The sequence below is a fragment of the Phaseolus vulgaris genome, chromosome 5, assembly GCF_000499845.2.
Source record: "Phaseolus vulgaris cultivar G19833 chromosome 5, P. vulgaris v2.0, whole genome shotgun sequence".
Classification (NCBI taxonomy): domain Eukaryota; kingdom Viridiplantae; phylum Streptophyta; class Magnoliopsida; order Fabales; family Fabaceae; genus Phaseolus; species Phaseolus vulgaris.
In genome coordinates this window covers 18304984-18332351 of record NC_023755.2, presented here as the reverse complement: position 1 = coordinate 18332351, position 27368 = coordinate 18304984, and the positions used below count along the sequence as shown (strand labels likewise).

The 27368-nt window shown below is 44.0% G+C and overlaps 2 protein-coding genes across 2 annotated transcripts; both read right to left on the bottom strand.

Annotated features, from left to right (window-relative positions):
• Positions 1-17913: 17913 nt before the first annotated feature.
• Positions 17914-19878, bottom strand: LOC137834071 (uncharacterized). The gene is made up of 3 exons (XM_068642137.1): positions 19072-19878; positions 18439-18666; positions 17914-18339 (listed from the first exon to the last, which is right to left on the bottom strand). Exons 1-3 carry the CDS (start codon positions 19876-19878, stop codon positions 17914-17916), a joined length of 1461 nt encoding a protein of 486 aa, XP_068498238.1.
• A 586-nt stretch (positions 19879-20464) lies between these two features.
• Positions 20465-23350, bottom strand: LOC137834070 (uncharacterized). Its single transcript, XM_068642136.1, has 2 exons — positions 20897-23350; positions 20465-20641 (listed from the first exon to the last, which is right to left on the bottom strand). Exons 1-2 carry the CDS (start codon positions 23348-23350, stop codon positions 20465-20467), a joined length of 2631 nt encoding a protein of 876 aa, XP_068498237.1.
• Between the last annotated feature and the right edge of the window lie 4018 nt (positions 23351-27368).

Below are 27368 nucleotides of genomic sequence, written 5' to 3'. Positions count from 1 at the left end.
GAGAGGCCAGCTCTTGGTCTTTAGCCTCCAAAGCCTTAACCATCTCCGCCCGCAGCGTTGTGATTTCAGCAGTTAGCAGATCGTAAGCCTCAGTTTTGGCCAGCTTTTGCTCCCGGTCGATGCAGTGGTCTTCAAGTTTTTTCTGCTGTGCCTTGGAAGTTTCCATCGTGTCCTTGAGATCCGCCACTTGCACTCGGAGAGGCACCATCTGCGCCAAGAGTTCAACATGGGCTTGCCCCGCTTCGTGCAGCCTTTTGCTAGCCTCTTCTTTGGCTTTCTGGGCTATCCTTAGGGAATCCTTGTAGGCCTCCTCTTGGCGGGCCCAATGGCATGCCAGGCATTCCTTCTCCTCCTTCAGGGAGGCGTTCTCTTTCTCAAGAGCTTGGAGGGTAGAAAGCTCGTCTACCCTGGCCTTGGCCTGGCCGCGCCAAGTGTTGGCACAAGTAGCAAAGGCACCAAGGTAGAAGTTCATGCCTTCCTTCTTGGCCCCCTCAGCTGGACCCCCTGAGATTTTCTGGAGGTAACCCCTCAGTATTTCTTGGACTGCCCGGGGAAGCTCTAGAGCAGGTGGCGGAGTAGATGTGGGCTCAGTTTCAGTCCCGCCCTCCAAGGCCATTTGTTGTGGAGGTGAGGTGGCGCTTGGAGGGTGCTCCCTTAGCGAGTCAGCCCCATGGTTTGAGGAGGATATGGAGGTAACAGCTTGGGGGGCAGCCTGGGTGGTCCTTCTTCTCTTGAAGACTTGTCCTTCAGCAGACTCATCTTCGTCCTCAGAAGGAACCACCACCACCCTTTTGCCTTTGTCAAGGGGGGCTGGTTCAACAGTGGTTGCGGCCAAGGCTAGTGAGATGGCTGCTATGGGGGGTGGTTTGGAGAAGGAAGAGGTGGGGGAGATGTTGTTGTAGGTGGGTTTTGGGGAGGAAGGTTTGGAGAGGTAGCAGCGGTTTCAGAGGTTGGGAGGATGGAATCCCCAACCCCCTTGGACGAAGCCTCGCCCTTAGACTTCAAGGCTTGGGTGAGCTTCCATCTCCTTTGCTTATCCATTTTTGAATCTGCACCAAGAAGACAAACATGGCAAGAGTTAGGCACAAGCTAAGTTGCTACATAAGAAGAGCAGATAACTCATGTACAAGCAAAAACAAGCAAAAGCAGAAAGTAAATAGTCAAAAAAGGGCGATTCTCATACTTATGTAACGAGCAAGGGCTTCAACGTCGTATTCACAACTTATCAGAATGGAGGTGTTGAAGACCCCCACGCTGGCCTGGATTTGGCAAACCTCCCGATCAGTCGAGGGCAGCTCATCTAGGGACTTAGGCTTTGTCAGCTTGACTTTTTCCACCCAGTACAGGGGGAAGCCATCCAAGGCGGCACGGTCGTACTCAGAGCAGCACACCTTGAAGAATTTTCCCCTCCAGCCTTTGTAAGATTGCTGGAATAGGGAGAGGATGACCCTTCCAGTGATGCTGCTGAAGCTCACCCACAAGCTTTTTCCTTGCTTCTTCACCTCGAAGAAGTGAAGGAATATGTCCACCGAAGTAGGTTGCCCGAAGTACTCACAGAGAATCCCGAAGGCCTTGACGAAAGCCCAGCTGTTGGGATGAAGCTGGGCAGGGGCAACGTTAATCTTTGTGAGAAGCTCCCTCTCGAACCCAGAAAAGGGTAAACGCATTCCAATGTGTTTGAAGATTGTATGGTAGAAGTAGAAGAAGGGTACCCTGCTGTTGGACCTCTCATCCCCACAGACAGGCTCGCCTGGAGTACAGGGAAGCACAACTATGTCCTCGTCGTGCCTCCTAGCAAAGGCACGATGCTGGTAGACGCTTGGTCCGTCAATATGATCCCTCCAATCCTTCATGGAGGTTAGGCTTGAGCACTCATCGAGCAGCTCATCGGGGGCCCAGGGTAAAGGGCTTTGTAGTTGACCCTTGGGGTTGGAGGATTGGCCGTCGTTTTAGTACGCGACATTGAGGAAAGCTGAAGAATGAAGAAGAGAAAAGGTTTAGCAAATGGCGGTTAAGGCGAAAAGGGGAAAGAAACCCTAAGAAAAACCCTACCCACGCGAGAGATCGAGAAGAGGTGAAACAGAGAAATGAGGAAGAAGAGCGCGAATGCGAAAGAAGTAAACAGGCCTAGGCATTTATATCAGTACAAGTGTTGAGGGAAAGAGCCATCGGAGGAGAAAAATCATACCTTTTGATGATCGAGTTGAGGGAAGTTCAAGGTTCGAAGAGAGAATGCAGAGGAAGCTTTGAGAAGATGAACAGTGCAGAGGAATGCGAAAGAGTGATGAAACAGTAACTGGGAGCGTGCGTTTTCGAAAGATATAACGTAAACTTGAGGAGCACGAGAGGTGTTGAGTTGTGGCCGTGCGATGGCATTCCTAAGAGGTGTGGTGGGCTTGAAGGTGCATGAGGAGTAGTGAGGGTTGGAGTGGTTCGGCCATCTCCATTTGGGGGTGAAGGTTGAAGACTAAAAACCTAATTTTAGAGAGAATTTGGCAAGGGAGTAATTTGAATGGCACTTGGGCAACATTACTTTACTCAAAATAGTCTTACAAAATGAGAGCCAAGCACCTCCTTATATAGGATTGGAGGGCTGGAATTTGAAGAGCCAAATACAAATGAAATGTAATCTAAATGACATGCAAATGAAAGAGCACATGGAGGCACATGGAGCACATGGCACATGGGAGCACATGGCCTCCTAACCTTCACATGGCTACACTAGATTAGTGGTAGGTTCTAGAAAATCGTGACTAATCTAGGTTAACCCTTTCTTAATCCTAATTTGCAGAAATTAAACAAAAGTTCATAAGGTTATGCTATTTACACCACAATTAAGACTAAGCTACACTTGATGGGCTCCTTGGGCATGTTTCCCTTTTATTCGTAACGCCCTTGCTCTTGGCCTAGACGCTCCTTTGTGGTTGCCCTTCATGCAAGGTTGTCCAAGATGCTTCTTTGTGGTTGCCTTCATGCAATGGTTGTCCTAGACACTCCTTTGTGGTCCTAGACGCTCCTTTTGGGTTGCCTTCATGCAATGGTTGTCCTAGACCCTCTTGTGGGTGCCCTTTATGAAAAGTGGTGCTGGGTCCTCTTCCATCATCCCCTCCCTCTTGAAAAAGGATTTGTCCTCAAATCCATTGCTTTTTCTTTAACTAGGAGGATGAAAGTGGCTGGATGGTGTCCATCATCTCCTCCCTCTTGAGAAGATCTATCCTCAGATCTACAGATTTGATCTCGGATAGCAGCCTCTTGCTTTGTCAAGGCTTGTCCTCCTGGGTCAAACGTCCATCTATGGGAATCTTGAAACAAAGCAAAGGAGTTAGTGTGAGCAATTGGAGAAAACTTAATTGTATGAAGTTGCCATTTTTGTGTTTCTTTTGTTTTTGGCAACTTCTCACAATATTTCTCTTTGATGGTTGTATGTGTCCTCTAATCCTCTTATGTTTTGTAAAATTTCCAAAAGTAGTTAGTTTTCCCTTAGGCATAACTCCTTTAGAAGGTGGTAACAACTTTAAAAGGGAATGAGGACTATGTTCACATACAACTTCAAATGTAGAAATATGAGTAATCTTGTGGACTACTCCATTGTATGCATGCTCAATAGGAGGAGGATACTCATCCCAAGAATTGTGGGTGTCTCTCATGATTTCTCGAAGCATAGTAGAAAGAGCTATGTTTTCAAGTTTTGGAGCTCTATCCATCACTATTTTTGAAGATGAATCATGGAGACTTGTCACTTTTCTAAGGAAGAGTTTATCCACATCCATGAAAAAGGAATCAAAACCTTTTTGTTGTCCTAGGAAGCTCTAATATGAAATTTGTGTCTTCCCAAGGATCATTTGTAAAAGGTGAAGGAGTATAGAGTTCATGAGACATTGCCTTAGGTGTAGTTTTAAAACAAGATATGTATCTAGGGTAATGTCTTTGAACATCTTTTCTCATGGGGGACAAAAATTTTCCTTTTAAAAGCTCTAGAGTTTTATCAACTCTAATTTGGCCCATGAGTTCTCCTTCATGAAGACTTTTTCTCTTATGTGTAAAGATAGTCTCATTGTTACAACCATTGTTTATGAGAATTTGTACACTTTGCAATGGTTGTCTCAATAAGACATGACAAGTTTCTTTAGGCACTACCTCACATAAAAATTTGTTTTTGTAGATGCTTATAGATAACTTGACATTCACTTGGTGATATCCTAGCACATATGAGAAATAATCCACTTCATCTTTATCTATACAAGCTTCTTTTACAGACTCTTGTTTTTCTTATTATGCTTGCAAGTGTTCCTTTACAAGAGGTAAGGCTAGGTTGTTCAACAAGAATCATGTTTTCAAAGGTATTTTTAATTTGCTTGACTTGTTGAATGACCTTGTGGGAAGGAACACTCTTCTCCCACGCCTTTTGTTTCCCAAGGGTTTTCTCTTGCTTTCTATTTTTAATATGCTTGTAAGGGGTGTTATAATATTTTCCTCATTCTTTCTAGATTCACACCACCCCTCACTTGGCTTTTCTTTTTTTTTTCTTTAGTATGCTTTTCTTTTCCTTTTTCTTTTTCGTCTTCCTCTGTTTTCCACCATTCTGTTTTGGTTGATTTTGCTTATGAAAATTAATTTCCACATAAGAAAATTCTGAGCCTCTGGATTTTGCAAGATTGAGGTGTTAGAGAAAGGACAAAAAAAGAATCAGTTCAAAAAAAGAAATAGAAAAAAAAGATAAATATTACAAAAATAGTGTGCAAATCTGAAGCTACAACTGGCGGTTCTGAGCACTGATTTTAGAAAAATTATTAAAATTAAATGGTGCATGCGTTTGGAGTGAAACCAACGCCAAAATTTTGTTGAGATCTTGATTTGTTTGAATATAAATTTTCAGAAGCAAATATTAAAAGGCCAGCTCAGCATAAATCTGTGAAAATCAAGCATTCTGGACCACAACAATTTGTTTCAGTGGTGTTGTTTTTTGGTTTTGAAATCAAATCTAGTGCTATTCCATAGGTTCCATTTTGTGTGCCATCCTTTCTTTGAGTACCCTTTTTATTTGCTTGTCTAATATTCTTTTGAACTCTTTCTAAGTTGTGTCACATTTAATTCCATTTGTGTGGTACTATTTTTCAAACTAATTTGTTTCTTGCTTTATTTCTTTGACCTCTAAGCTTGGTGGTGGATTAATTATCAATTGGTACTTGTTGAGTGGGAATTGACTTGAGGGAAGTCTAGTTGTGCTTAATAGGTGCTGGATTGAAGAATTAATTACCTAATCCCAAGAGGATCAAAGGCAAGGGGCAGAAACAAACACATACTAAATACACCACATACATTGGAAGGCCCAACAAAGAAGAGACAACAAAAGAAGTGCAAATAGAAAATCCACAAAGGGAGTTCCATCTAATTTCTTTGCAACTTAACTCTTGTTAATTACTTGTTAATTACGCAATTAGACGGTGAATGTGTCTTCAAGGGCTCTAAGTGTCTAAGAAGCCTCACCTAGGGCCGACTAGCTTAAAACTATCTAGCTTAGCATTTCTTAATTTGCTTTAATTATGCCAATTGCCTTTAGTTAGCTACGCTTAATTGTTTCTTTTGACTTGTTTAAAGCTTTGATAATTTTCCTTGGGTTGTTAGATAGCTTGCATAGTTTTTTTTGCATTAAAAATTTGATTTCTCACTCCTCATTGTGTTTTAAGTGATTTACCTAAAGAAAGGTTTGTGTGAAGATCTTGAGGGATAGTTTTTGGCTAAGGCAAAGACTTGGTATTTAAGTAGTCCATTGTGACTCACCTCTCTTACCTGGAAAACTACCTTCATTAACTTTCCTCATCTTTCTTAAAGTAAAACATTTCTATACACAAAGCTTTAGTCATGTCTTCTCACTCCTCAAAATCTCTTAAAAGTGATGTGAAATCCTTGAAATCTCTTTTAAAACAACTTTCCAAGGATATTCAATCAATTTCATCTAAACAATTGGAGAATGAGACCAAAACTAATGAATTGACTAAAGCAAAGGATGAGAAGTCTCACATTTCAAAAAAATTACCTTCTCATGCATCTATCTCTAAAGATCATGATTCTTTTCGGGAAGGAAGCCTTAGAATAAATGATTATTATCAAGCACCGCCTAGAAGAAATAGAAGAGATAGAAGAGAACAAGAAAGCCCAAGAGAGGTTAGAGTAGACCTACCCCATTTCCATGGAAAAGAAAAAGCTTGCTTAGATTGGGAAATGAGGGTAGAAATTTTTTTTGCTTCCCATAAAGTAAAGAAGGAAAGAAAGATACAAAAGAAAAGAGAGGAAGACGAAAGGGAAGCTAAAGAAAAAGAAAAAGAAAAGCCAAGTGAGGGGTGGTGTGAATCTAGAAAGAATGACTTAAAGTGTCACGTTACCAGCGCAGAGAGTGTCATGTCAACTGTGCAGAGAATGTCACGTCATCAGAAGTGCCACGTGGATGGTAGGGCGAGGCCTCAGTCTTTTCGCTGAAAACAAGTGTCAGCTCAAGACTAGGGGGCTTGTGCCCGTCCCCGGGCGTTGACCAAAGTCAAAGTCAAACACATGGTGGGATCCACTAAGGGCCCCAAGGGAGAAATTCAATAGGTTGACCACTTTGGGCGTCGCCAGGTGTGGGTGTCGCCAGGCATGGGCGTCGTCAGATATGGGCGTCGCTAGGTATGGGTGTCGTCGTACGCGGGCGTCGCCAGAATCAGGTGTCGATGTTGTCATCCCCCGATACCCACGAGTAGGGAAGACCGTGGAGGGGACGACACGTTTAGAGGCCACGGTACGGATGAGGAGGCCTCAGGCCCCGGTACCCTAGTACAGTGATAAGGGAAAGAGAAAGGTGGCTTCAAGGCCATATCCCCAGTACCGGTAGGGAGTAACTTGACTCGTGAAGTATCCACGCCACCTCTGGAGAATCCCTGGGACAGACACGGCCACGCCCAGGGGTGAACCATGTGCGTGATACGAGAGGAGGGCAGATACACTCCCAGGGCGAATGACTAGAGGCTGGGGCGCTTGAGTTGGCACCCAGGTAGTCGCCCCTTGCGCCCAGATGCACTCCAGGGAAGGAAGACTTACACCCGGGATTTCCCTAAGTTGGGTTACAGTGTTGTAAGGCCTTCCACATGTAAGTGATGTTTAAGTCAGAAAGGCCATGTGGCAGTAAGCACTGAAACACCAAGGTATATAAGCTTCTCTGGAAGCTTAGTAAGGTAATTTTTATCAGTTGCACGTTTTCACAGAGTTTACACACTTTTTGATCTTTCGCTTGCTTATTCACTGTACGCACGGGTGGTTGGAGAGAGAGAAAAGTTAGTTACGATTCAGTTACACACCTTCAACGCATTCAGTTACGGTGCTCCGATACAGAGGTGTTTGATGTTGTTGCTTGCTGACTTGATCGTCGGAGTGCAAACGGTCGCGAGGGCGCCCTTTGTTCACTTCATTTCAGGTACTCACGGTGGAGTAAGGCAGAGATCTGAGTTGGAGAAGAAGGAGTCCTTGTTCGCGAGTCAAGTTCAACGCACGAAGATCTTTCGGTCAACCGGCAGGAACACTCTCTATCCCTCATTGTTATTAAAACTGTTTGATCTGTGTTTTTGCAAAGTGCTGATAAAAACAATCGGTTGATCTTCTGGAATTAAATTAAAACAGTTTTATTGTTTGACTGATCTGATTGCTTCTTTTGTGATTCTGCATTAAATTCATTCTTGCCCATAATTTTTGGAAAATCTTACATTAAACAATACCCCCCTCTTATTTAAGGCCTTTAACTCTAACATGTAGTTTGTTGAAGTCAAAGCATTTATAACTATTGTAGCTTGTTTTTCATCAACAACCATCATAATTCCTCCTACTGCTTTATCTAAGATATTTTTTCTGTCAGGCTTCAGACCATTGTGAAAGATACTTAGCAGGTCCATGTCTTCAAATCCATGGTTAGGGCATTGATGACTTTTTACGACATGTGCACCGCGTTGTTAGAAGTAATAATGTATCCCTAAGGACGAATATCAAACCCACAAGGAAAAGTTGAATAATCAAGTAAAATATTCGCTGAATATAAAACAGAATAATAAAAATGTGTTGAAAGTTGTTATGATGGCAAAAATTAACAAGAAAACAAGTCAAAGAGTTTGTTGTTGCAAATGGAAAAATAGGGATTGAGTATCCCTAAGCTCACTAATCATTCCTGCATTTTCACTTTTTTTATACTATTTTTTTTTTGAATTATGGAAATGAAAGTCCATAGTTTTAATCATGTATAATTTTCAATAACTCCAATTTTCACAAAAACTCTGGGATTCAATATAATTGAACACTTGAATTCTTTTGTTTGGAACTTAAATCTACTTTTACTAAAACAAGTTTCTAATTATTTCTCAAATTTTCAAAATTAAAAGCAAGTAAGTAGAATCAAAGTAAGGACTCCTAGAACACTATTGAACATATGACTCAAAGCAAAAGGCAAGAACACAATAAGACACAAAATAACAATCCAAAAGCGAAACAAAGCTATGGAAAATAAAATGGCTAAATGAAAATTGCAAGAAAATAAAGGGCTGAAAATTTAAATTGGAAGAATGTAAATACAAGAATTAAAGGTACTTGAATTTAAAGACAATAATTAAAGGTACTAGAATTTAAAGACAAGAAATTAAAGGTGCTTGAATGTAAAGAATGTAAAGTGGCAATTGTACCGCCCTGGTAGTCGGGAGTGATGACGTGGCATCCTGCTACAGTATAAGCGTGTTGGCAAGGCGCCAGGTTGGCAAGAAGGAAGGAAGTTGGGGGGCTCGTGTAGTCGCCAGTTGTTAAATTAGCGTGATCCGATTTCCAGCTTACCAGAATCGGCGATCACCAGGTTAAAGACGAAGTCGCCAGATGTAGTTTCAGGCGACCTAATCATCGGAGATCGCCAGAGCAAGCACATCGCCAAAGATGAAGGAGAAGCAGATTATGAAGGCGGCCGGCGAGACCACAGGGAAGGTGTATGAGAACACCCTAACTCGCCAGTTCCAGTAGAGATCGCACTCCCAAGTTAGTTATGCACTGGGCAGTACCATGCATAAGTAACTTAGCCAAAATGAGAGTAGAAGCAGCGCCAAGTCAAGGAGGCTCCAGATGATGGCACGTGTACGACTGGATGCGAGCCACGTGTCCAGGTCTGTAACTGCCAGGAGAGAGAAAACAACCAGGTATATAAGAGTTCTCAACAAACTTTCTGAGGTACGCACGTTCAGTTTATACTCTTTACGCTTGCGAGTGATAGAGCTGACTGTGAGAGAGGATTTGCACGGTTCTTGTTCTCTTAGTATTTGGTGATACCGTCACTGACTTGAGCGTTGGAGTGCGATCGGCCGCAGCGGCGCCGCTCTGTTTCTTTGCAGGTTCTTGAGGTAGATCCCGAAGAGGAACGGAGGTGAGAAGCGGTGCGCACGTCGATCCTTTGACGAGGCAGTTTCCAGCGTTCCGGTCAACAGGCAGGATCAGCAATCAACTCAAAGCAAAATAAACTCAAGAACCTAAGCTCTGATAACCACACGATGTGAGTTGATTTTAGGCTTGTTCATTTTATGGTGTGACACTTTAGATTGAGGTTTTAAGAATTTAAGAGTGAAAACCTTAGGAAAGTCCCCACTGGACATTAACTTAACGAAATGGTTAAGTAGATGTGAATGTTCATTTCACAAAGGCAAAGATCAAAAGACAAGATATGGTGAGAATGGATGCAAAACTCAAATGATAAAGACCAAAATCGAAAACAATATGATGAAGGAAACAAAGACAATGAACATAGAATGGAAGGCGGAAATGAAGGAGAACGGAAGAAGAAAACTTATGGAAAATGAGAGTGATATTCATGCCACTTGATGAGTGGTAACCATCGAGTGGAAGGCCGCCAATTGAGAGCTTCATTCTCATAAAGATAAGACCAAGGGAGAAGAGATAACACTTGTTGAACCAAGTGGTGTTCAAGCTTTGAAGAATCCAAAACCCTTTGAAGGATGTTGAAGGCTTGGCTGTGCTTGCTATTGCTGAGCTGTGTTAGTTAGGATCTGGGATAGTTTGAGTTTTGTAATCCACTCTAGATTGAATCCATAGCATAAGCATTCTCAATCTTTTAAAAGAAAAAGTGTTTTTCAAACTAAGTGAAAAACAACTGATTGTTTTGTCGAAACAACCGATTGTTTTATACTTAGATGTTTTTAGAAAAGATTGAAAACTGTTTTCAAATGGTTGAGCTGTTAAAACAAAAACAACCGATTGATTCAATAAAAAAACCGATTGTTTGTTTTGGTACCATAACAGAAAAACTGTTTTAGCTTTGACTGAGCTTTAAATGCTTTAAATGTTTACGCTCCAGTCTTTAAATGCTTTGACCAATCATTAAATGCAATGAATAAGTTTGTTAAGATTTGATAACAAACAATATCTTTGAATAAATTCTGAAAAACAGATTTGAGTAACAATCTTTTGAATACAAGTTTTTGAGTTTTTCAAAGAGCTGAGATTACTTAGAGTTTGTGATTGATCAAAGAGTGTGAGATAGGATTTCTGCTTGTATTGATTTCATATTTGCTTCTGTAACAAGTGCAATCCTTGTATTCTGTTGAACAAGTTTGTTTGTGTGTTTGCTGAGAAGTGTTGTGTGTTCTTGAGGGGATCAAGATCAGCATTCTTAGTGTTGGTGTGTTGGCCAAGAGAAGTGTGTGTCTTGAGGGGATCAAGGTCACTTTCTTGGTTGTGTTGTAAGTGATCTAGGTTTGATTGCTTAGTGGAATTCCTCGGTGGTTTCTGAGAAGACTGGATGTAGCTCTGGGTTTAGAGTGAACCAGTATAAACATCTGCGTGCATTCTCTCTATCCTTAAACTCTTTAAATTCAGTTTTGATATTTGCAAACTGGTATAAACAACCGATTGTTTCTGTGAAACAACCGATTGTTTTTCTGGTGCTGTTGTTTTTGCTTGTTGATTTGGAAAACTGGATTTCTTATCAATTGTTTCTTGAGATAATTTCATCCTTATCTTAAAAGTTTGCGAAAACCCTCTTTAAACCATTCACACCCCCCCCCCCCCCTCTAGTTTAAAGTCATCCATTCTAACAATTGGCATCAAGAGCTTGGTTCTTGAAATTTATTCAAGTTGATCCTAAAACTTTTTTTTAAATGGCTGATAGACTACCTTTTGGGGAAGGTGCTTCAATCAATAGACCACCTCTGTTTTGTGGTTTGAACTACCAATTTTGGAAAGTAAGAATGAAAATATTTATGGAATCACTTGACAAAGGAATTTGGGATGCAATTGAAAATGGTCCTTTTGTGCCAAAATTTGAAAAAGATGGATCTTTCATTGAAAAGCCATGGTCTCAATGGACTGATTCAGAAAGCAAGAAGGCCAAATTCGATTGCATTGCCAAAAATATAATAACCTTTGCTTTAAATTCTGATGAGTTTTTCAGGGTCTCTCAATGCAAGTCATCAAAAGAAATGTGGGACACCTTAGAAGTAACTCATGAAGGTACAAATGAAGTAAAGAGAGCTAGGAAACATGCTCTAATCCAAGAGTATGAGATGTTCGGAATGCTCAAAGGTGAAACAATTGCTTAAGTGCAGAAAAGATTCACGCACATCATCAATCATCTCATGAGCCTTGACAAGACCTTTGAAAAAGAAGAGCTAAACATCAAGATCTTGAAATGTCTTGATAGAGCATGGCAACCCAAGGTAACTGCTATTTCCGAATCTAAAGATCTAACATCCTTGAGTATGGCTTCTTTGTTTGGTAAGCTTAGGAAACATGAGTTAGAGATGAATCGACTCAATGTTCAAGAAATCGCAGACAAGCATGTAAGGAGCATAGCCTTAAAAGCTTCCAAGCACAAAGGAAAGCAAGAATCCAGTGATGATAGTGATGAGGAAAACCTTAGCTTGCTGTCAAGAAAGTTCAGCAAATTCATGAAGAGGAACCGCAACAAGGACAACAACAAAGATAGGCATGGAAACAAGAAATCAAATTATTTTAATTCTAATAACTATACTTGTTTTGGCTGTGATGAGCAAGGTCATATAAAGGAAGATTGTCCAAACAAAAGCAAGGAGAAAAAGCCTAGCAACAAGGAAAAGAAAGGCAAGACAAAGAGAGCCTACATAGCTTGGGATGAAAATGAAGTATCATCATCAAGCTTTTCATCAAGTGAAGATGAGAAAGCAAACATCTGCTTGATTGCTGAAGAAGATGATGAATCTTGTAGCTCAACTGAGGTAAGTTCATGTGCTTCTCTAAATGAACAAAATTATACTGAATTGCTTGAAGCTTTTCAAGAAACTCATGATGAAGCTAATCGATTGGTTCTTTCAAACAACTGATTGAAAGAACTTAACAGCTGGCTGCAAAAGAGAGTGAAATCACTTGAAGATGAGATAGAAAAATCTAAAAATGATTTCAAAAATCTGGAAAATCATTTCAAAAACTCTTATTGCAAGTGTGACACTCTCATTTGCGAAAATTGTGAAAATCTTGAGAGAAACGTTCATTATCTTGTTGACACTGTGGACAAGCTTTCAAAAGGGAAATCTAACTTTGAGAATGTCTTGGAATCTCAAAGCTGTGTATTTGGAAAGGTTGGTTTAGGTTTCAATCCACAGAACCAACAAGATAAGTTTTCAATTTTTTTTTAAGAAAGCTAGTAAAACAACCGATTTTTAAATCGAAACAGCCGGTTGTTACATGCTTTTATTGCATGAAAAAGGGCCATTCGGTTAGATTCTGCAAAATAAGAAAGTTTTTTGTTCCCAGGGGCTTCATGAAATGGATTCCTAAAGGATGTGAGGTTCCAAATGAGAAAAAGAAATCAATTGGACCCACATTTGTAAAGGGACCAAATCTTGTTGCTTGAACTCATGCTTGTGCAGGAATTCTGAAAGAAGTGTGAAGGACTGAGCCATTTGATCAAGTTCTTGAAAGGAACAAACCAACATTGAAGCTGAATCAATGATTTATCTGTCCACAAGCCTTCAACAGTCAAACTAAAGCTTCTTGACCACAAAGAAAAATGGCTCATTGAAAGAACAACATAAAGGATAAGACCTTCATTTCTCAGTTCTTAATTTCTGTTTTTAAGTTCTTTCTCATGATTAAATATCTTCTTTAAAATGCTTAACCTCATCTGTTTTGAACTCTTTCTGCTCATGGTTAAAATTCAAAATCAGTTTTAACTGCTGCAGAAAGACAACCGATTGTTTCTTCGAAACAACCAATTGTTTTGAGCCTGACAGCACTGTGAAGAAATCAATTTAATTTCTTTTTGAGTTTCTATCCGTTGCAGATCAATTTAAAGAGAGAATCCTTGGTCAATGAACCAGTGTTGAAAGATGATCACGTTCAGAAAGAAGTTACAACAGTCATAAAGGAATATATTCCAAAATCTTGGAAACTCAAGAGCCTTAATGACTAGTCAAAGATCACATGTGAAGACCATGTGATTTTCAGCTTTTTTCTAACGTTTTCTGTGCAGTGCAGAGTCAAGTCCTCTCTCTCTGAAAATCTGGTACCCACTCATAACATTGAATGCTTTTTAATTCTATTACTGCTATAAATTCTATTGCAGCTAATCTCTTCCACAAGAACAACCAATTGCAACATCTCTTGAGACATCTCTTGCAACATCTCTTGCAAAATCTGTGAGTGAAGCTTTTCTCTGTTTTCTTCTCTGCCATCATGGATTCAACTCCTCCCACCTCAAGAAGAGTCAAAACCAGAGTTGTAAGGTCTGGAGGAAGGCTAGAAGGATGGTTTTCTGGAGACAATGATCTAATTGAGAGATATAGGTTTGAAACAAGCACAAAAGTGATAAACAATCCCAAGGTTGTGTGCTTTAATTGGCTGAAAAGCCAAAAGCTTGATAATGTAAGGAGGCTCCTCAAAGATCAATCTCTCAGAAAGTTCCTGGAGATGAAGGGAAACATCTACTCAGATTTGATAAGGGTGTTCTATACAAATCTCAAGTTTGAGGGAAACAACCTAGTTTCCCATGTGAAAGGTGTAGAAATGGAGATAACTCATGAGGTATGGGCTGTTGTTGCTGGTCTTAAGTTCTCTGGTCTCAGGATTAACAAGGGAAACCTTGGAGTAGTGGAGGATTTCAACAAAATCTAATACTACAAGAGCTGCTTCAAGAACCAAAATGCACAAGTTAGTACTTGCTCGGTTGGTGGCTTGAGACTTGATGAAAGGTTGTTAGCCCTCATTGTGACTTGGATTCAAACACCAAGGGGGAGCAATCATTCTGTTCTTACTGAGGAAGATCTGGTGTACTTCTTCTGCATCATGAAGAAGATCAAAGTCAATTGGATTCACATCATCAAAGAGCACATGCAAAAGGCAATGAGGTTAAGTGACTATCGTTATCCATATGCTGTTTTGGTATCTAAATTTCTACTCTATTTTGAAGTGAACCTAGAAGATGATGTTAGAATGGATGGCTTTAAACTAGAGGGCGTGAAAAGTTTAAAGAGGGTTTTCACAAACTTTTAAAACAAGAATGAAATTATCTGAAGAAAGCAATTGATAAAGAATTCAGTTTACCAAAGCAGCAAGCAAAAGCTGCAGTACCAGAAAAACAATCGGTTGTTTCACAGAAACAATCAGTTGTTTATACCAGCAAACAACAAACAAAACTGAATTTAAAGAGTTTAAGGATAGAGAGATTTCACACAGATGTTTATACTAGTTCACTCCAAATCCAGAGCTACATCCAGTCTTCTCAAAAACCCTGAGGAAATCCACTAAGCAATCACACCTAGATCACTTACACCAAAACCAAGAAAGTGACCTTGAACACCTCAAAACACACACTCTTCTTGGCCAACACACCAACACTAAAATTGTTGATCTTGATCCCCTCAAGAACACACAGCCAATCTCAGCAAACACAGAAACGAAACTTGTTCAGCAGAGTACAAGGATTACACTTGTTACAAAAGATTATCTGAAATCAATACAAGCAGAATCCTATTCCACACACTTTGATCAATCACAAACTCTAAGCAATCTCAGCTCTTTTAAAAACTCAAAAACTCTTTTCAAAATATTGTAAATGATTGTTACTCAAATCTGTTATGCTGAATTTTATTCAAAGATGTTGTTTGTTATCAAATCTTAACAAACTCTTAAATTGCATTAAAAGATTGGTCAAAGCATTTAATGACTGGAGCGTAAGCAGTTAAATCATTTAAAGCTCAGTCAAAGATAAAACAGTTTTTCTGTTATGGTCCCTGTTCTGGCCGGTTGACCTGGGTCGTCTCTGCCACGCCATCTATGGCGTAACTCCTCGTTGGTGCGGTAGAGTTCCTCGCTTCTTGCTTGAGAAGCTGTCAGGTCCTCCTGCATGCGCTCCTGTTCTACTTTCGAGGCTGCCACTGCGTCTTGTAGCCCGTGCACCATGCCCATGAGTTGCTGTAGGGTCATCTCTTCACTTCTAGCGCGTGCTGGTCGGGTGGTCATGGCTCTCTGGGGATCCTCTTGACTTATCTGAGTGTTGGAATCGGGAACTGAAAGCTTGTGTGGTGGAACCGATGTTTATATCGGCCCCACGGTGGGCGCCAGATGTTCTGGCCGGTTGACTTGGGTCGTCTTTATGCGTGGCTTTGTTCTAACGAGCTAGGGCACCTTCGTTCTGCCTCGTCTGTGTGTACCTGAAAAAGAATAACAAAGGGGCGCCCTCGCGGCCGTTTGCACTCCGACGATCAAGTCAGCTAGCGAGAAACACCAAAGTGACTAGAGACTGTATGATTGTCTCAATGACTGAAACTGTGTGGCCCTAATTGCCTTGTGCTCACAGCTGGGTGTGCCGTCAAGAACAACTAGGGACTACTGTTCTGAGTAACTTTATGAAAACTAGGTTAGAACTCATGCAACTGTGAAAAAACGTCCCTCACTAGGGCTTATTCGTGCCCTATATATAGGTGAAAACTAGGGTTTACCTCTGCGTTGCTTGCTATTATCTAGGGTTCCTTGGAGTCCTTGCGCCGCTATCTTTAGGATCTTAGCGTATCCGGCCCATGGGCTTCCCTTATCTGGAGTGCAATGTATAATCTTATGGCCACTTGGGCTCTAACTTGAGCGCTGTATTTCTCGCGCCATCATACTGTTCGAGTGCCCTAATTAAACACGTGTCATGCATGCAGCCTTCCTTGAAGATCTTTAATGAGCACGTGGGCACTGTCACGTGCCCTTTTGACTTGATCGTTTATTCTGTGCGGAGGGACCCACAGTGCCGCCACCCAACTTAGGGTTATCCCATCGTGTGGGCCCCCTCTCTGTGAAATGCTTACGTCATGCGGGTTGACTCTTCGGGCGATGTCTTACTTAGGCGATGTCTTACTTAGGCGATGTCCGTTTAGGTGATGTCTTCCTCTTCGGGCGATGTCTTGCTTTGATGTCCGTTTAGGCGATGTCTTACTTAGGCGATGTCCGTTTAGGCGATCTGCCAGGTGACATGTGTATTTCTAGGCCATCGCCTAAGCCGGGCTGGCCTGATTCTGCACTGAGGACCTTCGGACTTGCCTCAATTTGCTTAACCAAAGAGGTCTTGTATTCTGTTCTTGCCTGAACTCACTCTGAGGTGAGAAGGACTTTATCTGGCTTGAACTCGCTCGACGGCGAGAAGGACTTTATCTGGTGCCTCAACTTGCCCAGGGGCTACCTTTTCCTTGGATGCACTGAGGACTTTTAATCTCATCTTGCCTGAACTCACTCGAGGGTGAGGAGGACTTTCTCTGGTACCGGGGCTAGCTATTCATACTTGAGGAGGGGACGTCCCGAAGGAATCCTTTAACCCCTGCTCAAGGACTAGGCGCCCGGATTTTAACTGTTATCTGGTACCGGGGCTAGCTATTCATACTTGAGGAGGGGGCGTCCCGAAGGAATCCCTTAACCCCTGCTCAAGGACTAGGCGCCCGGATTTTAACTGTTATCTGGTACCGGGGCTAGCTATTCATACTTGAGGAGGGGGCGTCCCGAAGGAATCCCTTAACCCCTGCTCAAGGACTAGGCGCCCGGATTTTAACTGTTATCTGGTACCGGGGCTAGCTATTCATACTTGAGGAGGGGGCGTCCCGAAGGAATCCCTTAACCCCTTCTCAAGGACTAGGCGCCCGGATTTTAACTGTTATCTTGCTCTGAACTCTCGCCTATACTCGTTCTTGGCGAGTAGGACTTCTTAATCTGTTCCCGCCTAAACTCGTTCTTGGCGAGTACGACTTCTGATCTGTTCTCGCCTATACTCGCTCTAGGCGGGTAGGACTTTTTATTATGTTCTTGCCTATACTCGTTCTAGGCGAGTAGGACTTAAAACTTAACTTTCGCCTCCGATTGCCAGGTGGCGACAAGGACTTAAAAACTTTATACTAGTTCCTCCGATCGCCGAGTGGCGATGAGGACTTGAAAAACTTAACCTTTGCCTCCGATCGCCAAGCGACGATGAGGACTTAAAAAACTTTATACTAGTGCCTCCGATCGCCGAGTGGCGATGAGGACGTAAAACTTGACTTGTGCCTCCAATCACCAAGCAGCGATGAGGACTTAAAACTTAACCTTTACCTCCAATCGCCAACTGGCGATGAGGGCTTAAAACTTTATACCTTTGCCTCCGATCGCGAGGTGGCGATGAGGTCTTAAAACTTTGGACTTAATGCATGCGATCTGAATCTGCCCTAAATTACACAAGGACGACAAAGTCTTTTCTTTGAAAACTTAAAATGACAATCATGCAAACTCAATAACTGGGAAACTTTGATAAACTCGAACTTTCTTTATTGGGTGGCCTCATTAAAAAACCCTCCTTAGGGAAAAAGAGCGCCACCTTGAAAAACTGTTTTCATTTAACTGTTCGAGTTAACTGCTACTTACAATGCTTTAACTGTAATAAAACTTGAGATGGGTGGCGTTCCAAGTGCGAGGAATCGCCCCTCCCTCCAGTGTTTCAAAGCGGTAGGCGCCGTTCCCGAGTGCTTCAGTTATCCTAAATGGTCCTGTCCATTTGGGTGACAATTTATTCTGCATCTCGTACAGGTGGGCCTTCCTCATTATCAGGTCACCATCTCCGAACTGCCTTGGCCTTGCCCTAGAATTGTACTTGCGCTCGACTTTTCTCTTTATTGCTTCGGCCTTTACCCTTGCCTCCTCCCTGACCTCATCCAACAAATCTAAGTTCATCCTCCTTTCTGCATTCGAGTCTTCTGCCACGAAGTTCTGGAATCTCGGCGAGCTTTCCTGGATTTCGATTGGGATCATCGCATCGCACCCGTATACCAAGCTAAACGAGGTTTCGCGGGTTCCTGACTGTTCAGTGGTATGATATGCCCATATTATACGGGGAACTTCCTCAGCCCAAGATCCTTTGGCCTTCTCCAATCTCCTCTTCAAACCTCTTAGTAAAACCCGATTAGCTGACTCCACCTGCCCATTCGTTTGTGGGTGTTCCACAGAAGCGAACACCTGTTGAGTTCCAACATCCTCGCACAGCTTCTTCAACAGGTGACTTGCGAACTGAGTCCCGTTATCTGATACCAAACGTTTGGGCACACCGAAACGAAACACAATATTCTTCCATAAGAAATTCTGAATCTTGTGCGCGGTGGTCTGGGCTACTGGTTCTGCTTCAATCCACTTCGTGAAGTATTCGACTGCCACAACCAAATACTTCATCTGCCTAATCACCAATGGGAAGGGTCCCAGAATATCGATTCCCCATGTGTGGAAAGGCCAGGGACTGTAGATTGACTTTAACTCTTCCGGAGGCGCCTTGTGCCAATCGGCGTGCTCCTGGCACTGCTTGCAACGTTGGGCATATCTCTTGCAGTCTTCCCTCATTATCGGCCAATAATAACCTCCACGGATGGTTCTTGTCGCCAAGGCTCGACCTCCGATGTGACTCCCGCAAATCCCCTCATGGAGCTCGGCCATAATTCTCGTGCACCTCTCTCCATGCACACATACTAAAAGGGGGTGTGTGAACCCAAACCTGTACAACTCGCCATCGATGAGGGTGAACTTGCTGGAGTTCTTTTTTACCTTCCTAGCTTCCGTCGGGTCCATTGGGAGTACGCCATCTGCCATGTAGCGCTGGTATGGCGTTATCCATGTGTCCGGCTCGTGGACGGCGCAAACTTGTGTCATCTTTGTCTCTCCCACTGGATGCGCTCTAACCCTTAGCGTCCTCAAGGTCTCCTGAGATAGAGACTTATGACCCCTCGCCATCCCTTCCCTTGACTTGCAGACTTGGAGAACTTGGTGGTCCGCCACGAACGCTCGAGGTGTCTTCAGGGTTTCTTGTATGACGGTCCTCTGCCTGCCCCCCTTGCCCGAACTGGCGAGCTTTGCTAGCACGTCAGCTCGGGCGTTCTGCTCTCTTGGCACATGCACTACTTCGAACAAAACAACAGACCTCCTTAACTCCTGCACATACTCCAGATAAGCTGCCATCTGCGGATCCTTAGCCTGGAACTTGCCAGTTACTTGGCCTGTGATTAGCAATGAATCGCTCTTGGCCATCAGCACCCTTGCTCCCATCTCCTTTGCCAACAAGATACCAACGATCAAAGCCTCATATTCCGCTTGGTTATTGCTGGCTTTAAAGGCAAACCTTAGGGACTGTTCTATCAACACGCCGTTGGGTCCTTCCAGAATTATCCCGGCCCCACTGCCCAACTGGTTAGAGGACCCATCCACTGAGAGCTCCCAACGAAAACCATCTCCGGCGTTCTGCACTGTTTCAGAAGATAGTTCGACCATGAAGTCACCGAAGATTTGTCCCTTGATCGACCCCCGGGGCTCATACTTGATGTCGAACTCCGACAACTCTACCGCCCATTTTACCATTCTTCCAGCCACATCTGGTTTCTTTAGAACCTTCTGGATAGGTAAGTCGGTCATCACCAACACTGTAAAACTCTGGAAGTAATGGCGCAACCTCCTCGCCGAAAACACTACTGCCAGTGCTGCTTTCTCCAAAGCCTGATATCTCACTTCTGGGCCCTGCAACACCTTGCTGACAAAATAAATGGGTTTCTGAATTTGATCTTGGTCCTGGACAAGCACCGCACTCAGCGCCTTCTCGGTTACGGCGAAGTATAACCTGAGGGGCGCTCCCATTTGAGGTTTGCACAGAACCGGCGGGCTCGCCAAGTACTCTTTGAGTTTCACAAAAGCCTCTTCACACTCCTTCGTCTAGACAAACCTATTATTCCTTTTCAAGCACTGGAAATACGGGTGACCCCTCTCTCCACTAGCAGACACAAATCGCGACAGGGCGGCCATCCGACCCGTGAGCTGCTGCACCTCCTTAACTGTAGCAGGGCTCCTCATCGCCAAAATGGCCGCACACTTGTCAGGGTTTCCTTCGATCCCTCTTTCGGTCAAGAGAAAACCTAAGAACTTTCCCGCCTCCACGCCGAAAATGCACTTCTCAAGGTTCAGCTTCAGTTTGTATTTGGCTATCGTAACGAAGCTCCTCCAAATCGGCAATATGCTGGTTTTTTTCCAGGGATGTTACGACCATATCGTCAACGTAAACTTGCACGTTCCTCCCAAGCATAGGTGCAAGCACTTTATCCATCAGTCTCTGGTACGTGGCCCCCGCATTCTTCAGCCCAAAAGGCATCACCTTGTAGCAATAGCACGACTTCTCCATCATGAAGGCAGTTTTTTCCTCGTCCATGGGGTGCATCTTAATTTGGTTGTACCCCGAGAATGCGTCTAAGAAACTTAACAATTTACACCCTGTTGCGCTGTCCACTAGGGCGTCTATACTTGGCAGAGGATAGGAATCCTTTGGACAGGCTTTGTTTAGATCTGTGAAGTCGACACACATTCGCCATTTCCCATTGCTCTTCTTTACCAATACAACATTAGCGAGCCATTCCGGATACTGTATCTCCTTGATGTGGCCCGCGTCGAGGAGTTTTTGCGTTTCATCTCTAATCGCCTGTCTCCTTTCTTCATTGAACTTTCTTCTTCTTTGTCGGACTGGTTTGACTTGAGGGTCCATTGCTAGACGATGACATAAAAAATCGGGGTCGATTCCCGGCATATCCGAGGCAGACCACGCGAACGCGTCCAGATGCCTGCCTATCACCTTGGCGATCTGTTCCTGTGTCTCGCCGTCTAAAGTTTTCCCCAACTTAAAAGTTTTTCCGCCGATCTCCCTTTCGAGCCAATCTCCAACTGGCCGAGGCCTCTTCTCACTAGCGAGCAATGCTCTCACAATGCTTGACTCCCTGGCGGCTTCCGGGCAGTTTTCCTCTTCCTCTACTCCAGCGTTGCTCTCAGACCTCGGCTCGACATCTTCCATGGTTACGTCGCCCTTGGTGGCTGCTTCCAATGCCACATCCATAACCACGTCGCCTTCGGCGGTCCCCTCTGATGCTGCATCCATAGCCCGTCGGTTTTCATGCTCATTCCCCGTACCAAGAGGTGGTGTTGTGGTCACATGGCACACTGATCGCCTGTTCTTGAGGTTGTTTTCGTAGCATCTCTTTGCCTCTTCTTGGTCAGATCGGATGGTGACGATCACCCCTTCCATTGAAGGTAATTTGACCTTCATGTGCCTCGTGGAGGGTACGGCTCCTATCCTATTGAGTGTTGGCCTTCCCAATAGGATATTATATGCTGAGGGGGCGTTCACGACAAGGTATTTGATTTTCTCCGTGCGCGAGGCGGCCCCATCTGTGAACGTTGTTCTTAACTCAATGTATCCCCTGACTTCGACTTGATCACCCGCAAAACCGTATAAGCAGCCCCCATATGGCCTCAGTTGGTCCGTAGATAGTTGTAGCCTTTCGAAGGTCGGCCAGAACATCACGTCTGTCGAGCTCCCTTGATCGACCAAGACCCGATGGACCGTCCTCCCTGCCGTGACGAGCGAGATCACAATGGGATCGTTGTCATGCGGCACAACATCCCTGAGGTCTTCCTTAGTGAACGTGATGTCCACATCGGGCGAATGGTCCTCAAAAACTTCCACTGACATTACGGACCTTGCATACCTCTTACGCTGCGACGCCGTACACTCGCCACCCGAGAACCCACCAGCTATGGTGTGGATTTCACCGAGAACGGGCGCCTCATGCTGCTGCCCCTCACTGCCCCCCGGTTGCGAGCCTGACGGTCGTCCCGCCTGTTTCTCCATCAAGTAATCCTTCAGGAAACCATTCTTCACGACCTCGTCCAACTGATAGCCAAGCGCCAGACAGTTGTTAATATGGTGCCCGAATGCTTCGTGGAATTCGCACCACGACTCCTTGCGAGGTCCCAACACCTTGTCAGCTTTAATCGGCGGCCTCAACCTGTCGGCTATGCTGGGTACCGCAATCAGATCTTTAAGTTCCATCACGAAGTTGTGCCTCGGCGGCTTGCTTGCTTCTCTCCCTTCCTCTACTCGACCCTTAGGTTGGGTCCTCCGTGGCTCGTAAGCGCGTTTCCTGTCAAAGTGTTTCCTTTCTGTGGCGGCTTGGTGAACCCGAACAGGTTGCGTGCGTATCTGTGCCTTGGGGCGCGTTGGCGCAGTGGTTGTGCATTTCTCGTACGTTTCGCCTTCCGAGGCAATATGTTCTACCGCTTGTCGCCTTATCTCGGCGAAGGTTTTGGGGCGACTGCGGTTAAGCGTTTTACTGAAAGATTCGGGACGCACCCCCTTCTTGAACGCGTATACAATCATGGGTTCCTCCTTGGTGCCTACTCTCACTACCTGTGCCCCAAAGCGGCTTATGTACTCTTTTAGGGTTTCGCCTTGGAACTGCTTGACGTCGAAAAGATCGTACGAGACTGGGGCGGGAGTTCTGTTGGCTAGGTACTGTTCTCTAAATAGTTGTGAAAGCTGGGCGAAGGACGTGACGTGGCCCTCTAGGAGGCTGATGAACCAATCCATGGCCATCCCTGTCAGGGTGCTCATAAAAAGCTTGCACCTAACGGCGTCTGAACCGCCTACCAGCAACATCTGTGTGTGGAACGCCGTGAGGTGTGCTTCAAGATCCTCCATTCCCGTGAAGGTCGCTTTGGGTCCTGTGAACGTATTGGGAATTGCCGTCTCCAAGATCGCCTGTGAAAATGGTGTTGTGAATTCCCTGGGTGGGGATGCGGCCTCCGGTTCGTCTCTGCCACGCCATCTATGGCGTAACTCCTCGTTGGTGCGGTGGAGTTCCTCGCTTCTTGCTTGAGAAGCTGTCAGGTCCTCCTGCATGCGCTCCTGTTCTACTTTCGAGGCTGCCACTGCGTCTTGTAGCCCGTGCACCATGCCCATGAGTTGCTGTAGGGTCATCTCTTCACTTCTAGCGCGTGCTGGTCGGGTGGTCATGGCTCTCTGGGGATCCTCTTGACTTATCTGAGTGTTGGAATCGGGAACTGAAAGCTTGTGTGGTGGAACCGATGTTTATATCGGCCCCACGGTGGGCGCCAGATGTTCTGGCCGGTTGACTTGGGTCGTCTTTATGCGTGGCTTTGTTCTAACGAGCTAGGGCACCTTCGTTCTGCCTCGTCTGTGTGTACCTGAAAAAGAATAACAAAGGGGCGCCCTCGCGGCCGTTTGCACTCCGACGATCAAGTCAGCTAGCGAGAAACACCAAAGTGACTAGAGACTGTATGATTGTCTCAATGACTGAAACTGTGTGGCCCTAATTGCCTTGTGCTCACAGCTGGGTGTGCCGTCAAGAACAACTAGGGACTACTGTTCTGAGTAACTTTATGAAAACTAGGTTAGAACTCATGCAACTGTGAAAAAACGTCCCTCACTAGGGCTTATTCGTGCCCTATATATAGGTGAAAACTAGGGTTTACCTCTGCGTTGCTTGCTATTATCTAGGGTTCCTTGGAGTCCTTGCGCCGCTATCTTTAGGATCTTAGCGTATCCGGCCCATAGGCTTCCCTTATCTGGAGTGCAATGTATAATCTTATGGCCACTTGGGCTCTAACTTGAGCGCTGTATTTCTCGCGCCATCATACTGTTCGAGTGCCCTAATTAAACACGTGTCATGCATGCAGCCTTCCTTGAAGATCTTTAATGAGCACGTGGGCACTGTCACGTGCCCTTTTGACTTGATCGTTTATTCTGTGCGGAGGGACCCACAGTGCCGCCACCCAACTTAGGGTTATCCCATCGTGTGGGCCCCCTCTCTGTGAAATGCTTACGTCATGCGGGTTGACTCTTCGGGCGATGTCTTACTTAGGCGATGTCTTACTTAGGCGATGTCCGTTTAGGTGATGTCTTCCTCTCGGATAGCGACACGTCTCGGCGATAACCGACTATGCATATCCAGTCGCCGCTTCTACATACGGCGACTATGTTTACTTTTTTACCACCTACCTTTCACTTGTCCACGTCATCACACCCGATGACCTGGTCGGTACAGTCCCAAAACAAACAATCGGTTGTTTCCTTGAATCAATCAGTTGTTTTGGTTTTCACAGCTCAACCATTTGAAAAACAGTTTTCAATCTTTTCTCAAAACATCTAAGTATAAACAATTGGTTGTTTCGACAAAACAATCGGTTGTTTTAACTTAGTTTGAAAAACATTTTACTTTAATAAAGATTGAGAATGCCTATGCTTTAGATTCGATCAAGGGGTGGATTACAACACTCAAACTACCCCAGAACTAAACTAAACCAGCACAGCAACAGCAAGCACAGCCAAGGCTTCAACATCCTTCAAAGGGTTTGGATTCTTCAAAACTTGAACACCACTTGGTTCAACAATCTCCCCCTATTTGATGAAGACAAATCCCTGATGCTTGTGTTGTACCTGATTGAATCTGAAGTAGTTCCTGCAAGATACAGTTTTGAACAAAGCATAAAACTTCTGATATTTGGTTAGCACAGATATAAGAATTAAAGTTTAGAGCTTAATATCATAAACAAATATTACTCATCCAAACTTGTTTTAACAACTAAAAAAAAACATAAATTTAAACACAACATATATATCTCCCCCTATTTATCTTCACAAATAGACAAAGAGAAGAGATAAAACAAGATATAATTGTTTTGATTACATCAGAATTAAAGCAGTAACAGCAGAAGTAAAAACAGATAAAACCACCAAAAACAATTGGTTGTTTCAATACATCAACCGGTTGTTTTTCCTCATTCATCATTATCAGCAAACTGAAGATCAAAGATTTGGTTCTGGACAGTTTCAATCTGTTCTTCTAGAGTCATGAAGCATGCATCTATGTTGTCAAACCTGTTGTCAATCCTCTGGAAATTACTAACACAAAGATCATGGAGGTTTCTTTGATTCTCCCCAAAGCTATCAAGCTTATTCATCATGAGTCTTTCAAAATGAGACATGGTTTGCATCCCTTCTTCTTGATTTCCAGCACCAGCACTAGGTCCAGCATCTTGATAATCTTAAGGTGGATCTTCATGTTGAACATCCATATCAGCAGGCTCATCTTGTTCAAGATCAACAACACCACTAGATGAGGCACCAAGATCACCATCTTTGCTAATCCATTTGCCACATATTTTGGTAAAACCCATTTTGCTAAGTGATCCATTGTTCAACTCTTGAGTTGACTTGACCAACTCAGATGTTTCATCTTCAAGGTTCACTTCAAAATAGAGTAGAAATTTAGATACCAAAACAGCATATGGATAGTGATAGTCACATAACCTCATAGCCTTTTGCATGTGCTCTTTGATGATGTGGATCCAATTGATTTTGATCTTCTTCATGATGCAAAAAATATATACTAGATCTTCCTCAGTAAGAATAGAATGATTACTCCCCCTTGGAGTTAAAATCCAAGTCACAATGAGAGCAAGCAATCTTTCATCAACCTTTAGACCTCCAACCGAGCATGTTCTCACTTGAGCATGTTGATTCTTCAAGCAACTCTTGTAGTATTGGATTTTGTTAAAATCCTCCACTACACCAAGGTTTCCCTTGTTGATTCTAAGCCCAGAGAACTTGAGACCAACAACAACAGTCCATACTTCATGAGTTATCTCCATTTCTACACCTTTCACATGAGAAACTAGATTGTTTCCCTCAAACTTTAGGTTTGTGTAAAACACCCTTACCAAATATGGGTAAATGTTTCCCTTCATCTCCAGGAACTTTCTGAGAGATTGATCTTTGAGCAGCCTCCTTACATTATCAAGCTTTTGACTTTTCAGCCAATCTGATCCGGTCGGTCATCGGTTTAGGGTGACGTCAGCGACTGATGGCCACGTGGGCCGTTCTTAGTGGGACACATGGGCCGGGGAAGCTGATGTCTCTTAAAGAAGGTCACCTGAAGGGTGATCGGTGATCAGAAGGGATGCGCGATCATTGTCAAGATAAGTACCACGAGGCCGATCGGTCGTCGTGTCACACGCAGTTAAGCTGGGAACGAGAAGGGATTCCCGGCGAGAGCGTTGCATGCGAGCCTTGCGTGGCAGAGTATCAGAGATCAGAGAGGTTATGCGCTTTGCAGTACCATGCATGAGAGTGGTCTAAGGGAGCTAGCAGTCGGTCGGTGATTGGTGCTCTCTTAGCCCATAACGTGCATGGAGCAAAACAGAGGTGATCGTTCACGCGATAGGTGATACCTGGTACTCACGCTGAGGCTGCACGAGACACCCAGTGAAGGAAACACGCTAAGTTACTTCGTACACGAACAACTTGGGCGCACGGCAGAGTATATAAAGGCATTCCACGCTCATTACAAAGGTACGCTTTCATTGTGGCAAGTAACTGGTTTTTACACACACAGAGAAAAGGAGAATCACGGAGTGCACGAGTCTCACTAAGATTCCTAGTAAACAGTTCTTTGGTGGTCTTGGGTGGCTGACTTGAGTGTCGGAGTGCAATCGGCCGCTAGAGGCGCCGTTTGTTGTGTTTTGCAGGTTCGTTGGGAGCTTCTTGGGAAGTGCTGGGAACATTATCGCGGAAGACAAAGATCGACGTGGCAAGACCTTCAACGATCGAGTCCCCTGCAAGATCATTTGGCGCCCACCGTGGGGCTCGTGTGAATTTGTGATCCCATCCACTGTGCTGTTAGATTTCGTTTGTTTTTTAGATTCTTTGCCGAATGAATGAGGAAGACAAGGCAAACTTCGCCCGCGCCATCAGCTGAAGAAGGAGCTGTGACAATGGCGCAAGTCTTGGAGATAATGCGAGCGCTGCAAGATGATGTGGCGGCATCAAGAGTGGAGCAAGAAAGGATGCAAGAGGACTTGGCTACATCGCAAGGCAGGAATGAAGAATTAAATCGAGTTAACGAAGAATTGCGCAAGACTTTACAGGCGCAGAAAGAAAGGGTGGCGGAGGAAGGAGTGTCGCCGCCACCATCTCCCCCAGGACCTTCCCCATGCCATTCTCATATGAGATA